The 27064-nt window shown below is 45.3% G+C and overlaps 1 protein-coding gene across 1 annotated transcript in view; it reads right to left on the reverse strand.

The window, feature by feature from the left end:
- DISC1 (DISC1 scaffold protein) overlaps window positions 1-27064 on the reverse strand; it is a gene marked incomplete at its 5' end in the record, with an annotated part of 116432 nt that overhangs the window by 6514 nt on the left and 82854 nt on the right. The window contains 2 exons of the mRNA XM_043596100.1: window positions 6835-6937; window positions 11649-11703. Of these exons, the coding sequence (XP_043452035.1) occupies window positions 6835-6937; window positions 11649-11703 (158 nt within the window). The remainder of the gene's footprint in view (window positions 1-6834; window positions 6938-11648; window positions 11704-27064) is intronic.

Consider the following 27064-nt stretch of genomic DNA (forward strand, 5'->3'; position numbering starts at 1 on the left):
CCCTCATCGGGCTCTGCACTGACAGACCAGAGCCTGCTTGGGATTCTCTGTCTCCCTCTCTCTCTGCCCCTCTTCTCTTTCTCTCTTTCTCTCTCTCTCTCTCTCTCTCTCTCTCTCTCTCTCTCTCTAACATAAATAAATAAATATTTAAAATTTAAAAAAAAAAAACCCAGGTTAATGCCAAAGCCAAAACTGATTTTACCCACTCTGTTCCTTCTAATTTTATGCTGTATCCTAAACAAATATCTCCCTCTTCTACTTCACAGTATCTCTGGGGTTTTTTTTTAGGTCATTTTTTGAGAGTCTGATTTTATAGATTACAGGAATCTTGTTATAGAAATAGTCTCATTTAGCCTTCTCACCAAGCCAGGATGGGGACCTTATAATGACTGTCCCTGATTTCCAGTTGAAGAAACTAAGACCAGAGAGTGACCTTCCCAAGGTCACAAAGTTTTGGAGTTCTAAGATTCCACAGGAGGTTACTGAATTTGAACTGGGTTCTTCCAAGGTCACACTGGTTGCTAATACAGCTCAGTAAGTCACTTGGTCAAAACGTGAAAATGTGGCCACAAATCATCCATAAAGGGAGGGAGTACAAAGGCAGCTGGAGAATGAATCCTGTAGGCTGTGTCACCCAGTCTCTAGGCCTCACGTGACTTTAGGGGGAAGCCCCCCCACACACACACACACAGCACTTGCATAGGCCCACAGACATTTCCATCTGTAACGATTCTCCTAAAATTATTCATGTTTATGTACTCAAATTTCAGCTATCCTTCTTTACTGGAAAAAAAGAAAGAAAGAAAGCCAGTGCTGAAAATCATCAAACTCCAAAAGTAATAGAGTCCTGCATCTTTTTTCTGGCACAACGCCATATCTTTTGGGGAACGCCAAGCTCAAGTACACATGGTTCTAACAGCTTGAGAAAGCGTAGTACCTGGTGAGAGGCTGAATATACAAACAGATAATGGCCAGATCATTTCTAGAAAGAGCACTCTGACCCACAGCCTGCAGAACCTGTCCAGGAAATGAACCCCCATATCTACAACAAGTCCAGGACCCAGGCTGCTATAAGGCAGGCTTGTAGGAAGCCAGGTTGCTATTTCTAGTAACAATCCAGGAAACAAAAAAGTCACTTCTGTAACAATTGGTCCAAGATGGCAGGATCGTATTAATAACTGACAGCTTCCCTAATGTTTGTCCCTGCTTCCAGCCAGAGAGAGCCAAACATGCCCCCTAACCAATCACACAGGCTGCTGTAAGTAGCCTGCCTCCAGTATCCCCAGCCTCCAGTCGGAGCACACCTGAAGCCTTCCCTTTTCCCCACTACAAAGCTTTCCCACTCCTCCGCCTGCCTTTGAGTCTCTACCAAAACACAGGTGATGGTGGCCGACTCCCTTGCTGTAGTAACCGCTGAAACAGCTTTCACTTCTCATTCGGTGAGTCTTGTTTATTTCCACACTGGATAGATACCATCTTTGAAAAATCTTTGCTGGGCCTATCATCCCCTCCAGTCACTGATCTAATTTTTTTAGAGACAGGGAAATATTTTGCGCTTATCTGGAAAATCTAGTTGATATCTAGATAGCCTTCCATTTAGACACCATTAGTGCAGCTAATTTTTATTCTCTGTAAAGGAAAAGTTGAATTGGATAGAACCATCGTCTAAAAAAAATTGGCTTGGAGAATCATAGACATCTTGACATGCTACTTAAGAATAAATGATTATCTGAACTATTTGTTCCTTGGAAACAAATAACGGGAGGCAGGTGGGAAAGAAAATATACCACAAACTGAGGGAAGACCCAAGGGAGGTGTGAAAATAACAGATTCTGAGGATCAGCAATCAACAAATGAGGTCCATTTTTTCTTAACATAATTAGTCTCACCGACTGTCTCCCAAGGGCCAGGCATCAGGCAAAGCCCAAGAAAAACAGAGGACAGTGACTCAACAGATGGACGCCATCAATAACAGTGGATGATGCAAGGAGAGAAAGGCTGGAGCCAGAAACGCGCACAAAATGTCAACATCAGAGCAGTATCAGAAGGGGGGCATCAGAGAGCCAGGCTTTGATCCTAGCGGAGGGGAAATGGTCACAGCATGGCAGGCCCCGTGCCAGAGGAAGACTGGGATGCTAATCAGGTTACAGAGCACAGATAGAGACAGAGCCCAGTTATAGGACCTGGGGACCCATCCAAGGACTGGGTCCCAGCAGTGGTGCAGACCCAGAGGCCAACAGGCAGGAAGGATGCTTGCTGCTGAGACTTACACGTGAGTACCACACTACTTAAATACCTTCTGTGTCTGGGCCTGAAAAGTCCTGGGAATTGAAGGAGCATTGAGGAGGCCACAGCTACAAGAAGGGAGGCATGCGTGCAGAGGATGGGACTGGACTGAGTTAAGGCACAGGGCTCATCCCTAGAAGCCAGCACCCGGGCAGGGGTCCAGCGTGGTGTTAAAGGAGATAGGCCCGAACTCCTGATGTTGACATCTTAACCACAGAGCCCAGATCAGCCGTACCCACCACACAAGGTGAGGGCCATCCCCTCACCTTGCCTCCCAAGCAGCAACAGCCTAGCAAGGGGCCAAAGCAATCAATCTGTGGGGCAGAGGACAGAGTTTTCAGTGAGGGTCACAAAGAGGTTAAGAAGCCCTTGTCCAGGCTGGGCTACTCCCCCCCCACCCCTTTTTTTAGTTCAAATTTTTATTTAAATTCCAGTTCGTTAAGGGGCACCTGGGTGGCTCAGTCAGTTAAGCATCTGACTTTGGCTCAGGTCATGATCTCACAGCTCATGGATTCGAACCCCACATCGGGCTCTATGCTGACAGCTCGAAGCCTGGAGCCTGCTTCATATTCTCCCTCTCTCTCTCCCTTTCTCTCTCTCTCTCTCTCTGCCTCTCCCCACTTACATTCTGTCTCTCTTTCAAAAATAAATAAACATTAAAAAAAATTTTCAAATTCCAGTTAGTTTACAGTTCAACACTGGTTTCAAGTGGTTCATCACTACATACAACACCCAGTGCTCATCACAGGTGCCCTCCTTAGTACCCGTCCCCCACCCACCTCCCTTTGTCAATCCTCAGTTTGTTCTCTATCATTAACAGTCTCTTGTGGTTTGTTTCCCTCTCTTTTTTCTCCTTCCCATATGTTCATCTGTTTTGGCTCCCTTGTCTGAAAGTGGATTCTCCAGCCCCAGTTGAGTCACTCTAGCTGTGCCTGCCAAGGCCTACCCAAATTGCAGATTCCTGGGCAAAATGAAAGGTCAGTGATGCTTTAAGTCACTAAATCCTGAGGTTGATTTATTACACAACAATCAATAATTGAGAACAGAGTTTGGTATCTGAACGCTGCTGGAACAGACCCTAAAATCTGAGGCCCTGATGCTTGCACCAGGTGGCAGGCAGAAGCCTCAACAGGCCTCGGTGCAGGCTAAAACGGAAGCAAGAAAAATATAATTGGAAGCTGGAAGAAAGGGGATCCTTGCCACATAGTGATGGAAAGTTTGGTAACATTACCAACTGAAGGAGTATAGAAAAACTTCCTGGGGTGCCTGGGAGCCTCAGTGGGTTAGGCGTCTGACTCTTGATTTCGACTCTGGTCATGATCTCATGGTTTGTGAGATCAAGTCCCAAGGCAGGCTTGCACTGGCAGCACAGAGCCTGCTTGGGATTCTCTCTCTCCTTTTCTCCCTGCCCCTCGCCCCCCTCTTGCACGCACACACTCTCTAAATAAAAGTAAATAAATAATGGGGCGCCTGGGTGGCTCAGTCGGTTAAGCATCCGACTTTGGCTCAGGTCATGATCTCACAGTTCGTGGGATTGAGCCCTGCGTCAGGCTCTGTGCTGACAGCTCAGGGTCTGGAGCCTGCTTTGGATTCTGTGTCTCCCTCTCTCTGCCCCTTCCCCGCTCATGCTCTGTCTTTCTCTGTCTCTCAAAAATGAATAAACGTTTAAAAAAATTAAAATTAATAAATAAATAAATATAAAGAAAAACTTCCTAATAAATTTAGTCATATGGCCAAGGAGACTCCAGGCAGAATGCAGACGTGCCCACTGGCTTCCCGTCACTGCCTAGGATACAGTGCAAGAAAAGAGAAGCGAGTTAAAGAATACATCGTTCAATATGAAGGTGCTAGGATTTGCTGAATCTGAAAATAAAACTACTTTCTTATTCCTAGTCTCTGGAGACAGCAAATGATTCTCGAAGGAAGAGAAGGTCTCAGTCTATAGATCAAATCAAGGGTGGGAGATCTAACATGGTGAATCACAGAAACTTTCAGACAGACACAAGGCCCCCTGGTAATCTTAAACACACTCCCAAGACCCTCTTCATTCAAGAGTGCGTCCAAGAATCCCAAGGGCTTTGCCCCTCAGCGTTCTCACGGATGGCCCAAAATGGAGGAAGGCTTCTCTTGGAGAGGTACGTCATGGCTTTTGTCTAAAGGAGTGAGAATTTGCCATTCTGAATGGACTGGGAGTGTCCTGTCAGGATCCTGAGGGAAGTGCCTTTTCCCTGCTCAGGTTCCCCCACCCCCACCCCCGCTGTGGAGTATAGCTCAAAAGGAAACAGAAACCACATTGTGTGCAGAAGACGCAAAAGAATGATGACCACCCTGGCCCTGGCACGGCCGGTGAGGAGACCCCATTGGCTGGAAAGCCTGTTCTCCAAGGGCCTGCAGTGTCATCCGGAAACAGAGAGGTAAGAAGGTAAGCTCCCATCCCAGCTAAGTCTCCGATCAGGCCTCACCGATTTTCTCAGCTGATCAAAGAACTAAGCACAAAACCCAGGCCCCATATGCAATACACCATCTCAAGAATTTTCCTCGGGATTCTAAAAAGAGATTACTCACATTTGAAAGAGGGATACCTCTGCCGCCTGAATGATACATCTCCTCCCTTGGGCTTAATAGAGACACATCCACCTGTATTCCTCAGGAAGATATATGGATTAAGAAAGGCAAAAACACTAACTCAGAAGCAAGATTGTGTTCAATCTTCTTTTTTTTCTCTTAGCAAATGGGGCCATAATTCCAAGTAAATGGCATGTGAAGCTGTTAAGAGCCAAGCCCCACATTCACATTTCGATGTTGCGCTGGTTGTAAATAATACGCCTGACTGCATCAGGAACCAAATTGCTCGTTAACTGCCAACATTAGTTGTTTAATGATCTGAATACCAGAAGATGCCAATTATTGTATTCCTTCTTAAAATGCCATTTAAAACCCATACATGTAATTATTATACCTTTTCGTTAAATTTTTATGATTCTTCTGAATCTGCTGAGCTGGAGGCTCACTCAACCTATAAAACTCAGAGAATACTTGAAGGATGTCATTATGTAACTAGATTAAAACTCCATTTGTCGGGGCACCTGGGTGGCTCTGTCGGTTAAGCATCTGACTTCGGCTCCGGTCATGATCTTGCGGTTCATGAGTTCAAGCCCCGCGTCAGGCTCTGCGCTGACAGCTCAGAGCCTGGAGCCTGCTTCAGATTCTGTCTCCCTCTCTCTCTACCCCTCCCGTGCTCATGCTCTGTCTCCGTCTCTCTCTCTCTCAAAAGTAAGTAAACATAAAAAAAATAATAAAAAAAAAAAACCTCCATTTGTCACACCTGGACTTGAGTCCCTGCTCTGCCACCACTGAGCTGACTGAGTGAACTTAACCAACAGATATACCCTCAACCTCCTGATCTGTTCACTGGGACCTCAGTATCTCTCCCACCTACCTCACACAGCTGTTGTGAACATAGAATAAAATAACAGCACACAGGAGGGGTGCTGGGGTGGTTCAGTCAGTTAAGGGTCTGACTCTTGGTTTCAGCTCAGGTCATGATCTCACGGTTTCATGAGTGTGAGCCCCAAGTCGGGCTCTGAGCTGACAGCATGGAGCCTGAGTGGGATTCCCTGTCTCCCTCTCTCTCTGTCCCTCCCCCACTCATGCTATCTCTGTCTCTGTCAAAATAAATAAATAAACTTAAAAAATATATAGAGGAACATTTAAAAGCATTCTTCAAATGACAGGGTAAGATACTATTTTCAGAGACTTGTGTTTTCTACCTACTAATTAATGCGAAAATATATTCCTAATAACCACCAGATTAAGGAGGGATTATGATCCACTGAGAATCCTCCAGAAATCTAATATCTCTGACTCGTATGTTGAATGAGTACATCACCTTGTCTCATGTCATCGTTTTCTCTTCCTATAGGAAGGGGCTGACCACATCCAACAAGCTTCATGGAGCCTCTGCAGCTACATAATGCTGTACAAACATCTGCTAGAATTATATGGCATGAGGATTAACTCTAGTCTCTCAACTCATAAAGAAACAGAAACTGGGAAGTCCAAAACATGGTACCTACACTGATAACTTATCTTTCATTATATGTGCCTATGTAGTTTTATTTTCTTAAGTTTATTTATTTTGAGAGAAAAAGAGACAGCATGAGTGGGGGAGGGGCAGAGAGAAGGGGGAGAGAGAGAATCCCAAGCGGGTTCTGTCCACACTGTCAGCACAGAGCCCCGTGTGAGGCTCAAACTCATGAACCCGTGAGATCATGACCTGAGCCGAAATCAAGGTCGGATGCTTAACCGACTGAGCCACCCCGGTGCCCCTGTGTAGATGCAGTTTTAAGAGTCTTATCCATCCCTTTACAAGATGGCCGTGGTGCCCATTTACTCCATGAGTTTTAGTGAAACTTCCCACAAAAGCTCTGAAATGTCCAAGTCTGAATGGGTTATGGGTAGGAGGTTACTCGAGGACAGAGCCCGGGTGTGGTGGCAGCCGTCGCTACTACGTTCAGCTGCTTCAGTGTCTGCACCGTGTTCAGTTACCTGATACGGCTAGCATTTTGGCTTCAAGCAGCACCGGCAGTTGGATTTCAATATCATTTACTCTCTTCCTGAGAGTGCTGCAGATTCTCTCGCTCATACACACCTAGAAGGAGAGAAATGGCCATGAATCATCGTTTACTCAGGTAAAACTCAGAAAGCAATGGAGCAGCCGGCCAGAGGCTTCTGCGTCTGCAAGTAATTAAGAGGGGTGGTAAAGAGTGACTGAAGGAGAGTTCTTTAAAAGCAAGCAACGTAAACAGAAAGAAGTAAAAGAGGAAAGAAGGGAGGAGGGAAGACGGAAGGAAGGGAGGGGGGAGGACTAAATGAAGTGGGCTTCGGGGGCACACCTCAAGCATTAGGTCCCATACCTTCACCACATCTAAACGCAAAAATGACAAGAGTTAACACACCAAAGCGCAACCACAAACCACAATAACGTCACCACTCTGCCCACTCCCTCCTCAGGGTTACTCCCCCCTGAAATACTCTTGACCCAAGTGACTTAGCCCACTCACACCCTTCCAGCCTCTGCTCACACACTGCCTGGGAAGAAAGCCCCAGCTGATGAGCCATGTACGATGGCAACCCCCTCAACCCTCCTGTCTTCACCCTGCATGATGGTTTTCCATAATGACTTCTCCAGCTGACACTATTTGTTTCTGTTCCTCAGTTTTTCTAGAATCTCTGTCCCCTAGGATGCAAGCTCTCTGTGAGCAGGGACTTTGCTCTGTGTCTGGTACACAGTAAACAGTAAGTAAAGGTGCACAGCAATTGAGATCAAGGGCAGAGCGGCAGGCTAATTACTAGTAGATGTTGTCTAATGAAACTTTAAGGGCAGATAGTTGCTGGCAAGTCATATTTGAAAAATAGACAAGGAGACCTCAATGAACTCTAGAAGTTTTATTATGTATTTTTCCAGGATGCTCCAAACACTTCCTATGTTCTTTCTTTGCTCTTTCAAAAATAGCAAAAATGTTAAATCTCACATTCCTTTTCCAAATGTCTTAGGTTATCTTTTACTTTCTTTGAAACTGAAACATCACATTTCTTTTCTTTTATTTAAAGCGAAACCCCAGGACGCCGGGGTGGCTGAGTCGGTTAAGCATCTGACTTCGGCTCAGGTCGTGATCTCATGGTTCAAGAGTTCGAGCCCCGTGTCAGGCTCTGTGCTGATATCTCAGAGCCTGGAGACTTCTTCAGATTCTGTGTCTCCCTCTCTCTCTGCCTCTCCCCTGCTCACACTCTGTCTCTCTCTGTCTCTCAAAATAAATAAACATTAAAAAAATAAAAAGCAAAAACTCTATATTCAATTGATATCTACACTCAGATAAGTGAGTTACCTAGAAAAACATCCAGTTCAACAAAAGCACACAGCTCAGTTGAGTAACAATGAACATGTGTACAGAGACATTTTGGGTGTTCCACAAAGGATGTTACCTAGAAACGTCCCCCTCTTCTTGCTAAAAATCTGATTCCATTCAAAGACTAAAATTAACCCACTTGGGTTCACAGAGCCCAGAGAAAATACAAAATTTAATTTCCCCAGAAGAATCTAGATCTTGCTAGATACCATCGACTTTAATTGTTGTGCTTATCTTAGACTTAAATTGAAATTATTTTTGGAATCAAATCAGACCTCACCCATCCTGCCTAAAACATTATACTATTTCTTTCATGGCCTTAAATATGTTCTTTTCCATAAGCAGCTGTAATTTCCCAGATCTCTTTATAAAACTCATTCTCTGATGAAGGCGACAGCGTGGTGGCCTCCACACCAAAGCTGGAATCAGCGGGGATGAGCGTCCCCATGTCCCAAGTGATTAATTCCTAGACCCTCACGGTGGTCCTGACATTTGTCAGGAAGTCAGAACTGGTTGTTAAAAAGAAGATGCTCTGGATTCCTCCTCCCAGCACCTGGTCTCAGGTTGGCCCAGTGCCCGACGATGGCTCATCCCTTTCCATCCATCTAAGAATGTCATCGGAGGTCCAAGAACACTGCTGCTAAGTCCGTAACACGTGCCGTAATTCTTATGTCTCATCCAAAGTCCGTCCAGTCTTTCTGATTTTGGTAACAGTTTCTGTTAATCATAATTGGGCCAGTTTCTCCTTTGTTGAGCAAACCTATCCTTCAAGCTGTCACTATTAATATGAAACAGCTTCTCTAAATCTTATTAAATTGCAATGTACCTTCTTGCAGGCACTGCTGGATGTAATCGAATATCTACCAATCTCCAGCTATTCCATTTATTTCCAACTATTTCTTCCATCTCATTTATCCTTTAATTACCTGGTGTGGGTAACCGTTAGAGTCAAAGGAATGTAATGAATGAAGGAAGGCCCCGTCTCTCTTTGGGGGAGGAATCAAAACAATATCAGGTCTATGTGTCTAACATACTGAAGGAAGAAAACTGGGCCAAGCTGCAATTTTTACCTCAAGGTCGTGAGTCAGTCGAGTCCAGAGTGCAAAGTTGTTTTTTTGTGTGACTGAGCAGTTTTGTTTCAATTCCGTGTGGACTCATCTATGCCCCCCCCACACACACAATCATGGCTGTGTGCACGTACATACCCACCTATACACACATACACGCCCCGGAAAATCTGCATCTCCTTTTAATTTCCAGATAAAATTGGACCCTGAGGAACTCATTACCAAATAGAGCTTTCAGATTTACACTTTAAAATCTTAGATATGAATTCCTTAATCTTATGGAAAAGCAAGGGAATTATAAGTTTTTTTTGTAAGTGCGTGAGAGCAAGTATGCAAACAAAGCCAATCACTTTCAGCATTTGGGCAAATCCAAGAGCTTTCACAGTAGCTGGAGATTATCAACAAATCCCACTATCATGTGCATATGTCAATATGTGTGTGCACAGTATAAAATGTCCCGTAAAACACACTCATACATAAACACCATGTGTATTTTGTCATTGGCACACCTGCATGCTCACTGCTGGGGCAGGGACTCGTTCAGATTACACACAGCATGTTCCGATACTCAATAAACCCAAACACTAGAGTGATTCCACCTTTTAATTCTGGGCAAAAATTAGGATGCACCTGGGGCGCCTAGGTGGCTCAGTCGGTTGAGCGTCTAACTCTTGATTTCAGCTCAGGTCAAGATCCCAGCATCATGGGATCGCGTCCTGAACTGAGCTCCGCACTGAGTGTGGAGCCTGCTGAAGATCCTCTCTCTCTCTTTCTTTCTCTCTCTCTCCCCCTCTGCCCCTTTCCCCCACTAGTGCTTGCTCTCTCACTCTCTAATTAATTAATTAATTAATTAAAAGAAATTAGGATGCACCTGATAAATGGCACATATTTACATCAGAAAATCCAGGAAAAGGAATCCTCCTACCCCCTGCCCCGTGCAGGAAGCTGGGGCCTCTCCTCGCCTCCCCAGTGGCTCCCCCTGGAGGTCACCTGGCAAACATCCATAGAACATGAACACTAGTCGGCAACATCACCGAAACATACAAGGTACGCCCTCTAGCACTTTCCCTGCTGCTTCTTCACATGACAACGTGGGTAAACCGAGCCAGTCTCCCTTGAGCAGGAAAGAAGGTCTCTCAGCACATACAGTATGAGAACACATGATAAAAGCCCTTTACCAGAGCCCTACCAGGGGGATCCACCTCCTGGCATGGCTCCCAATAAAGCAGTGCCTCAAATCTCATCTTGCTCTTCTCCAGGCAAACCTTCTGGCAGCACACAACCACCCATCAAACCACTGCTGTGTGATTTTGTAGCAAAACCATTTCATGGTTTTTGGTTTGGTTTTAGTTTTGGATTTTTTTTGTTGTATTTTTGTTTGTTTGGTTGGTTGGTTGGTTGGTTGGTTGGTTGGTTTCTGGAAACAGACACAAAAACTGAAAAAAAGAGAGCCAGAATAATCGTGGACACTTCTGCCGACAACACAGCCCCAGTGTCGGCTCAGCTGTGGTGATCTGTGAGCCCCTTGGCAGGTCTTCCTGACCTCCCCTGGGCACTGAAAGTGAAAAAAAAAAACCATTTCTTTCAGGACAGTGGATTCTCATCTGCTTTGCTCTTTGCTCTGAAACCCATTCTTTTTACATCCTGGTCATCTCATAACCACCCCTGGCTCCCAGACTTAACACAAATAATTAACAATTCCTACCCAGTTCTGTGCCACACATGTAGTAGGTCACAGAGTAATTGATCCTTCTTGGTCACATATAACTATCTCTGCAGGGAAGGATTCTGTTTTGTAAACTGTGGTTACCCTAACTAACCACGACATTGACTATTTAATTGACTGTGTGCTCCCAGGGAATAATGCAGGAGTATGCTCTCTCCACACCAACCGAGGGCCTGATATGAAGTATACGCGGCAGTGAAAATGGGCAAAATGACTCTGAAGTCAACTTAAAAAGTTTAGAACACAAACACCTACTACGTCTTTTCCAAACTTGTTTGTGCGGATCCCTGAACCCTGTCCTCCTAGAAGAAAAGCAATTGATTTCTTGGATTACTCCCATCCCCAAAGCCTTTTCATGCAAAAGCATTTGAGAGTACCCAGAAGCACTCATTTCTGTCCCCTAACACTGACAGTTCCTGGTGAGGCAAAGGCCAAACCAATCAATCGCTGGGGGACCACAAGCCAGGACCCCCACCACAGAGCAGCCCTCGCTCCCGGCTGTTTGGCCTCATCACCTGGCCTGGAGGATGGCTTTGTAAAGTCTACACTTCTTGTGGAGCCATCAGCTAGACACAGAATTTCATGTGAGCTAGATATCACATAAGTTAAAAAGATAACTTTAGAGACTTCTTTAGAAAGTGGGCATAGAAAGGTGCTTACCTTAGCGGTGAGTTCCTTCAGTGACAAGTTGAGGGTTTTTATCCGTTCCCGGAGGCTGGAAGAATTAGAAAGAAGACATTGGTCTTCTTGGGATCATAGTTCAATACCACCAAATATAGGAACACGGTGAAACAGCGAAACTTCCATCAGCCCAAAGGCTCAACAACAGTGGGAAACATGATGCCAGATTGGTTCCATTTGACTGTGGAATTAACATGTTGCTAGGAAGCAGATTTCTCCTCTCTAATTACGCTCTACTTTGGCTAGTACTAAAATCTGTTATTTCCATAGTGCACATCTCCATACTGCATAGATAGGGTGAAGGAACAACCCAGATGTGCTCCTCCTAGCAGGAAAGAATGAAAATGTACACAGGATGGTCTACACAGGGTAGCATTTCACAGGCAGTAATCAAATATGATCTATTCAGCTACACTGTGCAATCCAACAACTATGCACAGAGCACTGTGTTTAGCAGTGAGGTGGAACATATAGGAGATACGTGTATTTAAAGGACATACGACATAGGTTATCCTCACTCTCTTTAGGCTTATCCCTCCTTCTTTTTTCTCCTAAGCACTATCCACCTTGACACTTCTGTTATTCAGGTAATTTCTCTCTACCCCCACGGGAATATAAATTCCACCACCGCAGCAACTGTCAGTTGGGTTCACACCCGTATCCTCAGTGCTTAAAACAATTCCTGCAGCTTATAAGCAGGCATTCATTTGAGACCTGCAGAATGAATAAATGAACAAAGGAATGAATGAAACTAAGTCTCAGACCTTATTTCCAATGTTGTTACCAAAAGAGAGGAAGTACACCCAGACAATCAACTCCAGTATAAAACAAGATGAAAAATTACTATTGAAAATAGAAATCCAGTGTTAGGGGGCGCCTGGGTGGCTCAGTCGGTTAAGCATCCGACTTCAGGTCAGATCATGATCTTGCCATTCTGAATTCAAACCCTACATCCGGCTCTGTGCTGACAGCTCAGAGTCTGGAGCCTGTTTCAGATTCTGTGTCTCCCTCTCTCTTTGCCCCTCCCCTGCTCACACTCTGTCTCTCTCTCTCTCTCAAAAATAAACTAAAAAAAAAAAAGAAAGAAATTAAGAAAGAAAGGGAGAAAGAAAGAAAGAAAGAAAGAAAGAAAGAAAGAAAGAAAGAAATCCAGTAGGATCAAACTGTTACGTAAAGACTGTCACAGGCAGATACCATCTCCAAGGGCACAGTGGAGACAGTAAGTTAGGTAGCGATTTAGGAAAACAAGTGATTAGGTGGAAAGCTTCCTGGAAGAGGCAGAACGTGAACTGGGCCTCAGGGGGAAAAGGGAAGGATGAAACTCCAGGGAAAAGATGAGGCCAGCTGGACCATACGGTTCACAGAGGTGAACTGTGATAGATGAGAAGGGGAAAGACTGTTTCTAAAGGGAGGGAAGAGGGGCAAGGACAGAAGGGGAGAAGTCTGTCTGCATCTGAAATGTGTGCTTACTCGTTTCAGAAAATAAGTGGGGGAAACGCTAATGTTTGTTTAATCTCAGTGGTGGGTAAATGAGTGTATGTTATGTTTTCCAATGTGTTTAGAATATTTATAGTCAAAACAATCCTTAAAGGAATATCAGGGACTGGCTCTAGTCAATACTGAAGGCCGGGCGAAGGAGTTCTGAGCTTTATTCCACAGGCAGTGGAAAATTACTCCAGTTTTGAGCAGGAGAGCAATAAGAAAGAAATGGGGCTTTTCAGGAAAATTAATTGGGCAGCACTGTGAGAGGGGGTTTGGAGGGAACACTGAACGGGACAAACCAGGCAGGCACCTTCAGCAGAAACCCAGCTGTGAAACCCAAGGGCGGGCACAGAGCATGGAAGTCAGGAAGGAAAGGAAGGCCTGGAACCTTTCATTAGGTTGATGCTGAAAAGCGTAAGCTCTGGAGCTTTTTGCTCATTATTCATTCATTCATTCATTCATTCACATACTCATTAATTCTTTCAATATCTACTGGGCTCCTAGTAAGTTAGGAACTTGGAGCATAAAGACATGGTTCCTGCCCTCAACAGCTCACTGCTTCTCAACAGTAGCCAAAAAAGAAAAAGAAAAAGAAAAAAATTAAAGAAAAGAAAGTTACAGGTACTAGAAGAGCAAAATGGTGAGCTGCAAAAGTGAGAAGGTCAGGTTTCCTGGGGTGTGTGGGGGGCGGGGGGTGGCGTTCGAAACAGCTGCTGCAGCAGGGGTTGCAAACGATGACAGGCAGGTTGCCAGTCTGCCTGCCTGCTGCTGTTCTTCGGCTGTAAGAACTGGTTTTGAAAGTTGTCACCTCCACCATCTGTGACTTCTGAGTACAAGCAAGTTAGTGCCCACTGCAAATGCCCTAGAACTGGGGCAGGCCCATTCTAAACAAGTCGTCCCCACTTTAGACCTCCGTCCAGCAGAGGAGGGGCGCCCAGGCCAGCCGGGGTCGGAGGAGAGCTGACAAACAGCAGGGCACCAGGCAGCAGAGTTTTCTGAATCCAGGAGTCACGATGTGACAAAAATTGGTGTGGGAACGGTGGGAAGGCGCATGTGGAATCCTCCCTGGAGAATTCTAGCCGGCTGGATGTGGACTGGCTCTTCTGAAGGGAGGTAAGTTTGGGTGGCATGCTAACACAGAGGGCAGGGAGAAGATGCCCCTTGAGATGCTGGGGAGAGAAGGGCAGAGGGTGCCAAAGATGTGCCTGGACCGATTCTGCCTGATTCCAGAGGCAGCACCAGCTTCCTGCTGCTAATGTCTGCTGTCTGAACTTCCAACCTGCCGAGGGCGGAGATGCACTTTCCCTCTCCAGGCTCATGGGAGCCCATTCAACTAATAACTTTTCAGCAAACGGTTCACCACGAAATTGATGCTGCGTGAGCATTTAATAGTATTTTATAAGGAGGTGTTCCCAGCCACACACACAGACCAGTTCATGCATTAACAATGAAGACAGATAGGTATCGGGTCCACCTGCTGACCCTGAAAATGTAGCTAACCAAGAGGCAGTGCCTTTAGCTACTGCTCAATAGGTCAAGCACTAGCCTTCCAGGGGTTGACACAGTTCGTTGGTCTTGGCTCAGCTCTGGTCCTATCCCAGAAAGAAGATGAGTCTCCTCTCAAATATCCATGTTAGAGCAGGGAGGCAGTGATGCGGATAATTGAATGCATTGTTTCATATTTGATTTGATTTATATTTAATTTATTTAATTTATGCTGTATTGCTTTTTGCAGTAGATTTACCTCCCTAATTATGTTTTGCTCAGGCTAATATTAACATTGGTTGCATCCCTGGGGATGAACGCAATGAAATGAAAGCAATGGGGGGGACAGAAGAATATGAATAATCTACACACCAGGCTAGTGGTTTTCAAGCTATTTTTAGTAGCAGAACTCTTTCCAACAAATGTTACATAGAACCATAATATATAAAATACGCAACAGGAGATCCGTTCTGATTGAGGGTGGGTGTCTGGCTTGGGGTACAAACGATGTCACAATGACCCCACACACTTAGTGTTCTACCATCACACTGTGGCCCCTGAGCCAGGATTCCCGGAGCAGGAATTCAAATTGAAAACGGCCAAATTAGAGAAGTTAAATGTTTGCAAACAAGAGTTACATGTACCTCAATGATTAAAACTCATCCCCATGTTTGTTTCAAGCTTGTATACTGTTAATGACATTAAGAACTGTCTTCTCAGATCCAATTACACTGTATCCTAGAAGCACATATACCGTCTCCACAAACAACGTTTGTTTTTTTTTTTAATTTTTTTTTCAACGTTTATTTACTTTTGGGACAGAGAGAGACAGAGCATGAACGGGGGAGGGGCAGAGAGAGAGGGAGACACAGAATCGGAAACAGGCTCCAGGTTCTGAGCCATCAGCCCAGAGCCCGACGCGAGGCTCGAACTCACGGACTGCGAGATCGTGACCTGGCTGAAGTCGGACGCTTAACCGACTGTGCCACCCAGGCGCCCCAACAAACAATGTTTTAACAAACACACGAGACCTCACTTACTCAAATGTATCTTTTGTTCAAAGCAGCCATGCTAGGAATAGGAGCGTCAAACATTTATTGAGCGCTTACTACGTACCAGGCACTTCTCCATATTCCTCACACACATTAGCATTTTAAATTCTCACAACTCCGTGAAGTAGGTACTATAACATCTACATTTTCAGACAAGAAAACTCAAAGAGGGATGTAAGTACCTTTCCCAGGGTTAACCAGCTGGTAAATGGGTCAATGATGACCCAAGCAGTTCTGCTGTCTATTCTCCTGACCGCTGGCTAACTTAACCCGTACCACCTCTCCTGGAAGCCGTTGTACTTATTCAAACATGCTCTCATTGTCCAGACTGGCGTTTAGAATCCTACTTTATTATTTTTTTATTTTTTTAATGTTTATTATTTATTTTTGAGAGAGAGACAGAGCACGAGTGGGGAAGGTGCAGAGAGAGAGGGAGACACAGAATCTGAAGCAGGTACCAGGCTCTGAGCTGTCAGCACAGAGCCCGACGCTGGGCTCGAACCCACAAACTATGAGATCATGACATGAACCGAAGCCGGGTGCTTAACGCACTGAGCCCCTAGAATCCTATTTAAGAATTACGTTAAATTGACAATACGATCAATATCATAATTTGTGAATGCACATTATTCTTCACTCACAAACTGGTGTTTAAATCAAATGACCAAAATCCACCTTCAACACATGAAGCCTCAGAAAAATCAAGACTGCTGGCAAGAATGTGCTGCAGAGAAAGCACATCAGGGGCAGATGGGTCCGGAGCTAGTGGTGGCAAAGGGAAATCGAGGGCAAGGAGGTCAGTTTTGAGTGGACTGTGTTCCCCGCACCTCAATTCATTAGTTGGTGTCCTCATCATGGACTTTATTTAGAGACATGGTCTTTACAGAGGCGATCAAGTTAAAGCAAGGTCATTAGGGTGGGCCCTAATCCAGCATGCCTGGTGTCCTTAAGAAAAGGGAGAATTCAGATACAGACAGACACACAGAGAGGTGACCATGTGAAGACACAGGAAGAAGACAGCCATCAAAAAGTCAAGGAGAGAGGCCTCACAAGAAACTAAGACTGCCGACACCTTGATCTTAGACTTCTAGCTTCCAGAATAGTGAGACAGTGGATTTCGGTTATTTAACCTGCCCGGTGTGTGTCATACCTTGTTAAAGTCGCCCAAGCAACCTAACACAGGCAGGATTTTCAATTTTCAACTGAAATTAACACACAATTAATCATATGTATTATTAAGATCATACATACTGGGTCCAACATGAAAAAAAGTCACTTCCTTATGTAGCAGCAGGCAGACAGCAGACAACATGATAGCTCTTTTGTTTGCTTCAGATTAACAAATGGTTTCATGCTCTTTTTTTAATAAGTTTTAAAAAAAATTTAATGTTTATTTTTTTAACTTTTTAATGTTTATTTATTTATATTAATATTATTTATTTTTGAGAGACAGAGTGTGAGTGGGGGAGGAGGAGAGAGAGAGAGGGAGACACAGAATGTGAAGCAGGCTCCAGGCTCTGAGCTGTCAGCACAGAGCCCGACGTGGGGCTCAAACCCAGGAACTGCAATATCATAACCAGAGCCAAAGTTGGACGCTTAACCGACTGAGCCACCCAGGCTCCCCAAGACGGTTTCATTTTCAACCCACCCAAGTGGCAGACCGAGAGAGGTTACAGTAACAGACATATGCAGGATGTGAATGTTCTCATTGGTAGCGTAGGAACTACGGGTTTGAGGGGCAGCCATAAGAAAATTTCACATAAGAATGACTTTGATTTAAAAAAAAAAAAAATGATTAGGAGACCACTGGGTTAGTACAGGAGCTCACAAATAAATGCCTGAGCTTCAGGTTAGGGATGAAAAGGGGCTCCCTGAAACACTCCTGCAATATCATGGGAATGCTACTGCTGGTGTCAAAAATATCAGTAATAAAAAATTAGTTTGGGGAGAGACAGATTGCTTTTCAGCAATAACTAGAAAGGGAAAGGGAATGGGAGTCAACCGTGGTAACTAATCTAAACAGTACAAGCCAAGACTGGTCAAGGGCCAGGAGGAGGCGTGTGCGGGAGACCCTTAGCCCAGTAATCTGGGTTCGATGACTCAGGGTGAGGAACAGTTCTAAGGAAGAGCCACCTGTGCCGCTGCCACTCTGGCCTGTGGACACCGCCTCTGAAATGCCGCAAAGGCCTGTGAACTGGTCCCCGCTCCGCCCTCACCACTGATCAGCTCAGATCCTGCTCCCGTACACCCAGGGAAAGCCGAGGACCAACGCAGCCGCCTGCCATCAAATCTCTGACCGCCTCTCCCACAAGGTCCACTTAGCTGGCTCTGCCCTGCCACAGAGGACTGACAGCTCCTCCAGTCCGCCCTGGCCGGGGGGGGGGGGGGGGGGCGCAGGCCCCTCTGTCTGGACGCTCCCGCTGCCCCCTTCCATCTTACCCCCTCAGTGAGCCCACCCTGACTACTCCATGTCAGATTGCAGATTCACATCCCCTCCTGTTTCCTACTCAACAACAGCATTCACTACCTCCTAACCCACTGTGCGGTCTACTTAGTTATTATGTTTATTGTTTCTGCCTTCTCCCACTAGAAAGAAAGCTGCACAGGCGCAATGATCTTCTGTGGATGGCACATAGTGGGCGCTCAATATTTGCTCCCTGGTGCTAATCACCTTCTTGTCTTCTTCCTAAGGAATACAGTAGTCCCTGCCTTGTTTGTGGTCCACCTTCCACGGTTCTAGTCACCGGTGGTCAACCAGTCTGGAAGCAGGCGACGCTCCTTCTGAGGTGTTGTCAGAAGGTCAATAGTACACTAACCGCTAGGTCACAACACCTCCATCATCCACCTCACTTCATCCCATCACGGAGGCATGTTTTCATGTCACGTCATCACAAGAAGGGGTGAGTGTAGTACAAGAAGATATTCTGAGAGAAAGACCACGTACACATAACTTTTATCACAATACATGGTATAATTGTTCCATTTTATTATTAGTTATTGTTCATTATTAGTTATTGTTGTTAATTTATAACTTAAACTTTATCATAGGTATGTATGCAGAGGAAAAAACACAATATATGTGGGGCTCAGTGATACCCACGGTCTCAGGCATCCACTGGGTGTCTTGGAACGCATCCCCATGGATAAGGGGGGCTGTGGTAGGTGAGGCCTCGTGGGAACCCTCACCTCTCTCAGAGGCACCATCAAAGCAGGATGGTGGGAGGTTCCACCTCTGTCCTCACTTCCACTACAGTCCCATCATCAGTGAAGATTAAAGGCCATGACTGATCTTGACCGTCCTGCTGTAGGTGGAGCTTTATATGAGGAAGAAGAGGTTTAAAACCCAGCGTCTAGGGGCACCTGGGTGGCTCAGTCGGTTGGGTGTCTGACTTCAGCTCAGGTCATGATCTCGCGGTTTGTGAGTTCGAGCCCCGCGTTGGGCTCTGTGCTGACAGCTCGGAGCCTGGAGCCTGCTTCGGATTCTGTGTCTCCCTCTCTCTCTGTCCCTCCCCCACTCATGCTCATTCTCTCTCTCTCTCTCTCTCTCTCTCTCTCTCTCTCTCTCTCAAAAATAAATAAATATTAAAAAAAAATGGGGCGCCTGGGTGGCTCAGTCGGTTGAACGTCCAACTTCAGCTCAGGTCATGATTTCACAGTTCATGGGTTCGGGCCCCACGTCGGGCTCTGTGCCGACAGCTCAGAGCCTGGAGCCTGCTTCGGATTCTGTGTCTCCCTCTCTCTCTGTCCCTCCCCCGCTCATGCTCATTCTCTCTCTCTCTCTCTCTCTCTCTCTCAAAAATAAATAAACATTTAAAAAAATGGGGCACCTGGGTAGCTCAGTCGGTTGAACGTCCGACTTTGGCTCAGGTCATCATCTCCCGGCTCGTGGGTTCAAGCCCCATGTTGGGCTCTGTGCTGACAGCTCAGAGCCTGGAACCTGCTTTGGATTCTTCGTCTCCCGCTCTCTCTCTGTGCCCCTCCCCCACTTGTGCTCTGTCTCTCTCTATCAAAAATAAATGTAAAAAAAAAAAAAAATTTAAACCCAGCATCTGTTCGTTAAGATCTCCATCTCTTAGAACTTTTCCTAAATTCCATCTCTTAGAACTCTTGCTCTGTTTGACTTGTATCTTTTGGATAGTTTCTTTTCATCGACTGTGTATGGGCTGTACAGTTTTCCACAAAAATTCGTATCTTGAAGTCCTAACCCCCACCCCCCCCCACACACACACACATCTCAGAATGTGACCTTATTTGCAAATAGGATCATTGCAAATGTACTTAGTTAAGAGGAGCCTGTTAAGGGGGGCCCTGCTCCACTATAACTGGTATCCTTATAAAAAGGGGAAATTTGGACTCAAAAACACATACAGGAGGACAGTAGGGAGAGACACAGGAGAAGAACATCACCTACAAGCCAAGGAGAGAGACTTGGAACAGATCCTCTCCTCAAGGCCCTCAATAGGGCCAGCCCTGCCCATACCTTGATCTTGGACACCTAAGCACATAAACGTCTCTGTTTAAGCCACCCACCTGCGGTCCTTTGTTACGGCAGCCCTAACACACTCATGCACGCTGGCATGGGGAGGGGGACGTGTGGAGAGCCAGAAGGCTGGAAGGACAGACCAGGGCTGTGCAAAGGGCACCCAGAGGTCTCAGCCTGGAGCCTGTCTCCAGCCAATGCAAATGAGTCCTCTCTGCGGCCGAGCTGCCAAGGCCAGAGGTTCACTCTGTAAAGCTCGGAGTGACAGTGCAGACAGCATCTTGCTCATCTTATTCAGAAGACCTATCGCCACATTAGGTATCTATTTGCTTAAAGAATCCCACCCCATAGTCAAAGAGCAACCAACCACAGTTCACTCCCTATTTCTCCAGACTTAGGGAGGCATATCTCAAAAGCCTTTTAAAGAAACTTGAAGCTGCACCCTCTCTTAGTAATACTTTCAATACTTCCCGCAGATCCAGACATCAGAGGGCCCTGCCCTGATCCTCTCTACTCCTGGAGTGAAGCATCCACAAGGCCAAAGGTACTTGCCCATCCAGAACTGGGCCAGGCAGCCAAGACCAGAAGTGCCTTCCAGAAGAGCCTTGAGCCTGCTTCCTGCCAGGGTGTCTTCTCAAGGTACCCCTCTCAAGGGTGGAGCACGGCACAGGGGACACACCTATAGGCCCAAGCAGTGGTCATGCGGTGGCTACTTCGAAGGTATGGATATTTCTTGGACATGCAGGCTGAGTATCCACATGTGAAACCCATCAGAATCCCAGGGTGGAAAGATAGGGTCAGGGGGGCGTTCCCTTGGTCCCTCTTCCTCTGGGCCACAAACATCAGGCAGGCCTGGATGAACTCCTGTGTGTTCGTGTCTTAGAGAAACTACCTCTCACTTTATGTGATATTCCTTTATTCTTTCTGCTTCCTCCTGTCGTCACCACCCCTGGCACCAGCAGTGGCCCTACATGTTAGACTCACACTCAGGATGCCAAGCACATACCGGCCCCAAACATGAGCCTTTCAACCACAAACCCCATCCCTACTCTTATCTGACCCTTGCTGACTACAAGAATACTAATGATGCTCCGAGAATTCCACCACCCCACTAACTCTCTGCGAGACTTTGCACGAGTCGCTTTTTTCTGGACCTCTATTTCCTTACCTGCAAAGCGAGAAAGTTGAGCCAAGTTATTTCTGAGAAACTTTCAATCCTACGATCTGAGATTCTTTTACTGTTCTGCCGTTCAAGATTCTCTTACCAACATTATTTTGTCTGCAGAGAGCCAGAGAGTCTAAAAGACACAGAGGTTATATAAAGTGCCAGAGGACGTTAGTGACAGAGGCAGAAACAGAGGCCAGACATCTGTCACTTTTCAAAGCAAGGCACGGGTTTTCAGCCCTCAGAACAGAGTTGTGCAGAAAATCTGCCGCCTATTGGCAGTCACCTGTCCATCGCTTTGCATGTGTATACGTGGCCTGATGCTGAAGCTCCATTTTAGCAAAAAGCTCTGGGAAAGGAGGATTATCAATTTCATCTCTGAACAGCCTTCTCCCTGACCTCCTTTCTCTCTCCCCGTTCGCAATTCTATCCCTTGTGTCTTGTTTAATAAAAATAAGTTAAAGAATGAGAGATTGTTACTAAGGCAAGTTAGAAATGACATAAAGGGCAAAATGACAGCCACCCTTGCAAAGGCATTACTTGGGTCTTGAATTTAAAAAAAAAAAAAAGTGCAGGAATCCGTTGACATTAACAACCTTGCCAATTACTGCTCTGTCCTCTAACCTTCTGTCGGGGGCAAGTGGTTAAGGAAATGACAGCAAAAACAGCTTTAGGAAATGCAAGATTTTATCTCCTTGGCCTTTTCCTTCTTTGGACCCTTCTTGCCTCACGGTTGATAATGTCACATGTCATCAGTGGGACATACCCAGGGCACAGACCAAAAAAAAAAAAAAAAAAAAAATGCCAAGAATTCCTCCAGGCTTCAGATGATCTCGGGAAGGCACGATAGGGCACATATACTCATCAGGAGCAAGCCATTCTTTAAGTCTGTAAAAGCTATGGAGCTGGTTACCTGGAACATTTACCCTTGGGGAAGCCCTCGTGGTGTAGTGGAGAGGGTTTGTGCCCAGGGGCCGAAGCTCTGGCAACCTGTGGCCATCCTTACCACCTATGGCACAGCACACAATTTCGGGCATGCTCAGTGGCAAGGACAGGAGCATGACAGCAGTGCCTGCTCACGTGACAGACACCCATATTCGTCCTGGGGACCTTGGGAAGAGTGAAGTCCAGAAAGATTTTTTAATAAACGGTTCATACAAACAACCATGACTGTATCAGCGTAAGAAAAGTTTGAGTAATCTGACAGAAATGAAGCAAATGGTTTTTTAACCAGGGTAAAGTAAATATGTGTGATATTTCCCTCTCTGCCCCAAGCAAAAGAGATTAAGTGAAAGAAATGAAGAAAAACAAGCCACAGAAACACTCCAATATTCAGTCCTTTGATTCCTGCTCTGGATATGGATGGATCTCATTAGTGACTCGTCCTCTTACTGAGTCTTTCTCTGAATTCCGGGGATCCTGTGTCTCAGCTCTAACTGAAACACTACACTCTCGAGAGTTATTGTGGTAAAGTCCGACTTCCCCAACTAACTCAGCAAACTGAGACGGAGATGTCGTATTTTGTAAGACTCTAAATTCTTAATAAAATGTATCTACGTAGCTTATGTAAGTACTCCTAAAGGGGACAGCAGAGAGAGAACGAGCAAGAGCGGGCAAGGATTTCCACCTTCTCGAAAAGACTTCCCGTGGTCAGTGGGGAGCTGATGCGAAGACAGGCAGCAGAGAGAACCAGCGCTAGCGCTGAATTCACTGGATTTGCAGAGCCTCGCGAATTTACTGATAGGAGTAAGACGGAGCGGACGTGCGCACGCTCGTGCGCATGCGCTCCTCGCCCGCCACCCTTGCCAGTTCCCACCCCCACTGGGAGAGTGCCTGACACCACAAGAGTCACAGCTTGCCTCTTAGGCCAGGTCCGTTAACAATCACATGTTTATTTCCAACTGATTAACCTGGTATTTGGCTTACCCAGATACTCCTAGTGTTAATTCAAGCAGATCGTTCAGTGCTTCTCAAACCATCTTACTCCAAATCAAAAGTGTAATTCATAGGCCAGAAGCATTTAGATTTGCAGGCATGTGTCTATCTGTAAGGGATTTTAAGCTGTCTAATGAAGAAGAAATGAAAGCGGGAGTCAAAAATATGAAAAGCCTTACATTCAGGTCTTAAATACTCTGCTCTCTACCCCTTCCTCTTACACACAAGGAGAAAATAAATTACCAGCCTTTTGAAGACTGGTAACCAAGTGGGCTCCACATTTTCAACTTTTATCATAACCCAAAGGTATTTAAACATTCAAAAAGATTTCAATTCTGGGCTATAGAGCTTTTCTCCACCAAACTCCTGTGAGTCTAATCCTTAAAAACATTACAATGTGGTTCAAGGGGGAAATGAGGTTGCCTCTGGGTTTACTCTGTTAAGGGATTCAAAGGCAACTTCAGATTTCCATTTCAATCACCGTCCCCCTAATTCCAACTACTTAATAAGTGACGTCTCATTGCTTTTTTAAAGAACTACCCTGAACTGCTTGCATTTCCATTTAATATTAACATTGCAAAATGTGTGCTGTTTTCCTAAATTTATAAACATGTATACTTTCCATAACGATGAAGCTTGTCCAAAAGGTTGTACTTTCTGCTTTGGGTTTATGACGCTTTTCTGAGTCATCTTTAATTACCTGCTGTCTGTCAAAGAACAAGCATTCGCACAGTAAAGCCTGCAAAACAGTGTAAACCTTACATTTCTCTCAGGCTCTTTCAAAACCTGCTGACCAAGCAACAGATCTGTCAGATGCCTGAAACTAGAAAATATTATATATTTTATTTCCTAAAATGTTTCAATGGGTAAACTAAAGATACACACATTTTACTAAAGATTTCGAAAATAGATTGTTGATGAACGAAATGAATGAACATCAGGAAAAAAATCCAGCTGCCTAAACAAGCGACTGAATAAAAAAATCAAACACCAATATCAATACAACTCAGAGAAAACTGAAGAAGTTTGCCCAAAAGGATGTACAAAGTAGTCATGATAATGGCAGCCAAGACGAAGAGCTTAAGAAAAATGACCTTAATATATAAAGTGCAGGGTTTCTACAGAAACCTAGAGGTACTGTTTCGGGTTGTCCCAGCAGCCTAGGAATCAGCACAGAATGGGTTAATTAAATTAGTAATTAAATTAGTAGTTAAGAAGTGCTCTTAACTAACTAAACTGCCACGACCAATGAGCTGGCATTCCCAACCTGGCGCTATTCCCTACAGTCACTTGAAAAGGTTGTGTCTGAGCAGAACAGAATTACCTTTCACTGGAAGTGCTTTCAACCTTCAGCTCAAGGTCTGAAGACGGTCTAGGGGTGTGTTAAATTAACATCGAAGGGTCAGAATGGGGAACAGTAATGTGTAACCTACAAACAGGGAAACACTCTTGGGATATGTCAGGAATAAGAAAATCAGTGGAAAGGAATAGAAGATTGTAGGAGACACTTAAGTTACAAAGAAGTTAAGTACACAACAGTTCTCAAGGTGATCATCACGGAAAATAAAACATTGAAATTGACCAGAAGAGAAACTTTTAAAATAGGCCACATGCATTCAAGTATGCCGAGAGATGGCTCACAATCGCAATAATAGGAGAACTGGCTGCAATCACTTTAAAATGATTATCTCCCATCTTTAAGAATCCCTGGGGTTCTAGCTGAAAATAGTTACTCTGATCGCTAAATTACAGAAGAGGAATGGATAAGTCTACAAATTACAAGCCTCCCAAGAAGAACCACCTAAGTGACGACCGACATTGTAAATTCCTTGAAGGAAACAAGGCACAGAGATAGAAAATCATACTAAACTTAATCTAGCACAAAATGAAGTTTTTAAAAAAATATCTGTACGTAAGGGGAGATTCCTCCCCTGAAGTTCTCAAATACACTCAACAAACACAGAGTTTTTTGTCTTCTTGGAGTGAGTGGCCACTGCACCCACCCAGAGGTGGTAGTTTCTTTCCAACCCTTTCCTTCTTTTCCAAGTTGTGATGGGTATACTTTTCTCGTTGCATGTAATGATGACCTTCCAAAGGACACAGGAGTTGACGGCAGTGAGTTGTATTCCAAACTCTGAGCAGTAGCTACAATGTGGGTTTGGGTTCTAGCCCGCGTCTAGTGACATGCTGGTCATTAGCACTGACTCACTGAGAAAAGATGGAACTTGAACACCGTGCCCTGCAGATGGTCACAGTCTGCAGGGAACCTGGCAGGGGAACTCATCTGGGGGCCATTAGGAACAGAATGACTGTGTTTTCAAACTGTTTGTCTTAGCTGACTTCACAAAATCTTAAAGTGCAAAAGTGTTCTAGATCCAGAAGGAACCTTCAACATTGGCTGGTTCAAACCTTCATTTTATAAACAAGACTTCCAGCGCCTGGAGGGCCAGGACTGGCTCCTTGCCCTCTCTGACCTGAAGCAGTTGGTTGCCTGTGTGCAGAGAGCTATTTGCTCTGATCCCTCTCAGGTGACACCAGGTGATCTGTGGGGCAGAGAGACAACCATCACCAGTCTGGAATGACATCTATTCTCTTTTTACTTGGACCCACGGACCCATGCCCTGGCTAGCCAGACTTCTCTCCATTGCCTGCCTGGGCACTGGGTTCAAAGCCCCAGTCTCTCCTGGGCTGTCAGTGTTAACCATCTCTCTCCCAGTCCCACTATATCAAAGGTTGGCCAAAGATGTCAGAACATTGCTGCTGTGTGAATTGGGACCCTCAGCAGCCTCATATGCAAAATGCACATAAAACAAATATATTGTCCAATATATCTTATAGAGTCACAGTGAACAAAATTAGCATTCTGTAAACACTAGCAATGTTAAAATTAATGTGTGATGATGATTACAGGTCTAAGTAAGAAAGAAAGACATGATAAATATGAGATTTGTAAGGCACACCTACAGAGCAGTCCCAAACAGTGATGACACTGCTTTAGACACACTGCTACAAGGACACATCAATCTTGATTTGCTACTGTGCCACCAACTCAATGCACCGGCTGTCTGGAAGAATACTGCCTGTCTCAGCAATTCCTGGGGAAAGCAAGGCATATGCTTTACAATAAAGAAAGAAAAGTCAGAATCTCCTGAACAACAGTTCTAGCAACAACAGAGCCACCATTGCCAAAGGATTTTTTTCTTTCTCTTTCTTTCTTTCTTTCTTTCTTTCTTTCTTTCTTTCTTTCTTTCTTTTTTTAGAGAGAGAACGGAAGAGAAGGGCAGAGGAGGGCAGAGAGACCGAATCTTAAGCAGGCTCCGTGCTCAGTGCAGAGCCCTACATGGGGCTCGATCCCATGACCCTGGGATCATGACCTGAGCTGAAATCAAGAGTCGGAAGCTCAACTGACTGAGCCACCCAGGTGCCCCTGCTGAATGATTTCTAATGGATTAGTTCCATACACCCACTGCTTTTGACAGAGCTATCAGGTGACGGACAGAGGCAGAGAAGGAAGAAAAACAAAAACTAGACGGAGAGACTGAAGAACACAGCCACTCAAATGGAGAGAGGCTGGGAGACCTGAGGGGCTCTCCTGACGCGTCCGCGCCGCCCCACTTTGGGGCCCCTCACGCAACCGCCCCAGCACACAGGGACGCACAGCCGCCTCCCTGTACACACTCTAGGGATCCACCATGCTCCTCCTGGAAGGGTGTGGGAGGCTGTTTTCCAATCCAGGCCTTGCTGTTCACTGTGTCTCCTCATTCTGGTAAGAAATGTATCTGAGGGGAAAGTGGGA

The sequence above is a fragment of the Prionailurus bengalensis genome, chromosome D2 (assembly GCF_016509475.1).
Source record: "Prionailurus bengalensis isolate Pbe53 chromosome D2, Fcat_Pben_1.1_paternal_pri, whole genome shotgun sequence".
NCBI lineage: Eukaryota > Metazoa > Chordata > Mammalia > Carnivora > Felidae > Prionailurus > Prionailurus bengalensis.